The 2,389-nt window shown below is 59.7% G+C and overlaps 1 protein-coding gene across 1 annotated transcript; it reads left to right on the top strand.

Annotated features, from left to right (window-relative positions):
* The first annotated feature begins 463 nt into the window (after nt 1-463).
* GPR45 (G protein-coupled receptor 45) lies at nt 464-1,582 on the top strand. The gene has a single exon (XM_008581344.1). It carries the CDS (start codon nt 464-466, stop codon nt 1,580-1,582), a length of 1,119 nt encoding a protein of 372 aa, XP_008579566.1.
* The last annotated feature ends 807 nt before the right edge of the window (nt 1,583-2,389 follow it).

Genomic DNA, 2,389 nt, shown 5'->3' with positions numbered 1-2,389 from the left:
ATTACAAAGCATCAGTCTCCCCAAAGCAAGGCTGATTAGGTTCTCGTGGGCTGCTTGACAAGAGTCATGTTTGTGAATAGCAGGCTTTGTCCCAAACGGTGACTGAATGGCCTATTCTTTTCGCTCCACTCTAGTGTTTAGGAATACCTGTTGAATTCAAACCATGCTCTGTTCACACCCTGACACACGCGTGCAAACTCTGACTCCCTTCTCTTTGGATTCTCCCTTGCTCTAGTCTAGAGAGCGTCCAAGCAGCAAGCGCAGGAGTGATTACCACGTGATCGATGCGTCACAAGTCAGCTCGTGCTCCCAGACAAAGACCCTCCTCCCAAGCCCTCCCGTGCCCCGGAGAGCTACAGACGTGGAGGAAGAAGATGCAGGTGGCGGACCGGAAATGGCAGGCCCCGAAGCGCTGAGGGCCACCCCCGCGCCCCCGCGTCCCGGCCCCACGGGTCTCTCCACGATGGCCTGTAACAGCACGTCCATCGAGACCTCCCAGCACCTGCCACCAAGCGCCGGCAACGCGTCGCACGCGGGGGCGCCCCCGCTGCCCGTGCCGCTGCGGGTGTCGCTGGCCATGGCGATGCTGCTGATGGTCACCGTGGGCTTCCTGGGCAACACGGTGGTCTGCGTCATCGTGTACCAGAGGCCGGCTATGCGCTCCGCCATCAACCTGCTGCTGGCCACGCTGGCCTTCTCCGACGTCATGCTGTCGCTGTGCTGCATGCCCTTCGCCGCCGTCACCCTCGTCACTGTGCGCTGGCACTTCGGGGGCTACTTCTGCCGCCTCTCGGCCACGCTCTACTGGTTCTTCGTGCTGGAGGGCGTGGCCGTGCTGCTCATCATCAGCGTGGACCGCTTCCTCATCATCGTCCGGCGCCGGGACAGGCTGAACCCGCGCCGGGCCAAGGCCATCATCGCCGCCTCCTGGCTGCTGTCCTTCTGCATCTCCGTCCCCTCGCTCGTGGGCTGGACGCGGGTGGAGGTGCCGGCGCGGGCCCCCCAGTGCGTGCTGGGCTACACCGAGTCGCCGGCAGCCCGTGCCTACGTGGTGACCCTGGTGGCGGCCGTGTTCTTCGTGCCCTTCGGCATCATGCTGTGCTCCTACCTGTGCATCCTCAACACGGTCCGCAAGAACGCCGTCCGCGTGCACAACCAGTCTGACAGCCTGGACCTGCGGCACCTGAGCGGGGCCCGCCTGCGGCAGCTGCAGCGCCAGCAGCAGGTCAGCGTGGACCTGAGCTTCAAAACCAAGGCCTTCACCACCATCCTGGTCCTCTTCGTGGGCTTCTCCCTCTGCTGGCTGCCCCACTCCGTCTACAGCCTCCTGTCCGTGTTCAGCCGGCGCTTCTACCACAGCTCCTCCTTCTACACCACCAGCACCTGCGTCCTGTGGCTCAGTTACCTCAAGTCCGTCTTCAACCCCATCGTCTACTGCTGGAGGATCAAAAAATTCCGCGAGGCCTGCATGGAGTTGCTGCCCCAGACCTTCCAAATCCTGCCCAAAGTGCCTGAGCGGATCCGCAGGAGAATCCAGCCAAGCACAGTCTACGTGTGCAACGAAAACCAGTCTGCTGTGTAGGCCGGTCGGGGGCAGAGGAGGGTGGCTGGCCCGGCAGTCCTAGTCTGCACCTGGTGGTGGCTATTTAAGCACAAAGGGACTCGTTTGTTACCAGATGAGCTGCGACTCCCAGATTTCACATTTCAGCAAGATGAATTATTTCTGTTTCTCCTTGGCAGAGGTGGGTCTGATGGGAACTGCAAGGTAGTTAAGGCAAAATGGGAGGGGTGGGAGAGTGCAGAGTTGGGCAGAAAGTAGGGAGGAGGAGGGGAGCAGGGGTGATGTCACAGAGGTCAATTCTGCAGTCCCAGCCCCCTCTTCATCTCCATGTGCCCTGAGTTCTGACATGAGAATCCAAGAGGGCACCATCTCACAAGTTCCATCCACTCCATGTGACGCCAGCGTTCTTCAGAGTTATTTGGTGTATGGGGAATCACGCAAGCCTCTTTACGTTGTTCAGATGTGCACTTCTGACCATGCCAAATTATCCTTTCTAGAAAGAAACCAAAATCACACTATGAGTAGAGTGAGCAGAGTGACCCCTGTGCTTTGGAGTTCCCCAGTGTGACGCGTAGGAGGCTTCAGTGGCTCGAGGCCCACAGAATGTTCTGGGGCAGCTCAAATGAGGTGAGAAGCTCACCCAGGCATTCAAGATGTCTCGCCCCAACCTGGCCCAGCCCACCCTGTCCCTGCACCCTGTCAGCCACCCCATCTGCTGGGCAGCCCCTCTGCTCCTCCTCACTTTCCCTCCAGTGTTCTCCATGCCCCCTTTGTGTCATGCCACCCGTTCCCAACATGCAGAAAAAATGCCCCAGTAGCTCATCCATT

The sequence above is a fragment of the Galeopterus variegatus genome, unplaced genomic scaffold (assembly GCF_000696425.1).
Source record: "Galeopterus variegatus unplaced genomic scaffold, G_variegatus-3.0.2 Scaffold2332, whole genome shotgun sequence".
NCBI classification, from domain to species: domain Eukaryota; kingdom Metazoa; phylum Chordata; class Mammalia; order Dermoptera; family Cynocephalidae; genus Galeopterus; species Galeopterus variegatus.
Note: the sequence above shows the minus strand (reverse complement) of the source record. Positions and strands in the feature narration are given on the sequence as shown.

Excerpts from the sequence above, each read along its gene's own strand:
- GPR45 (XM_008581344.1), top strand. The coding sequence starts at position 464 with ATGGCCTGTAACAGCACGTCCATCGAGACCTCCCAGCACCTGCCACCA.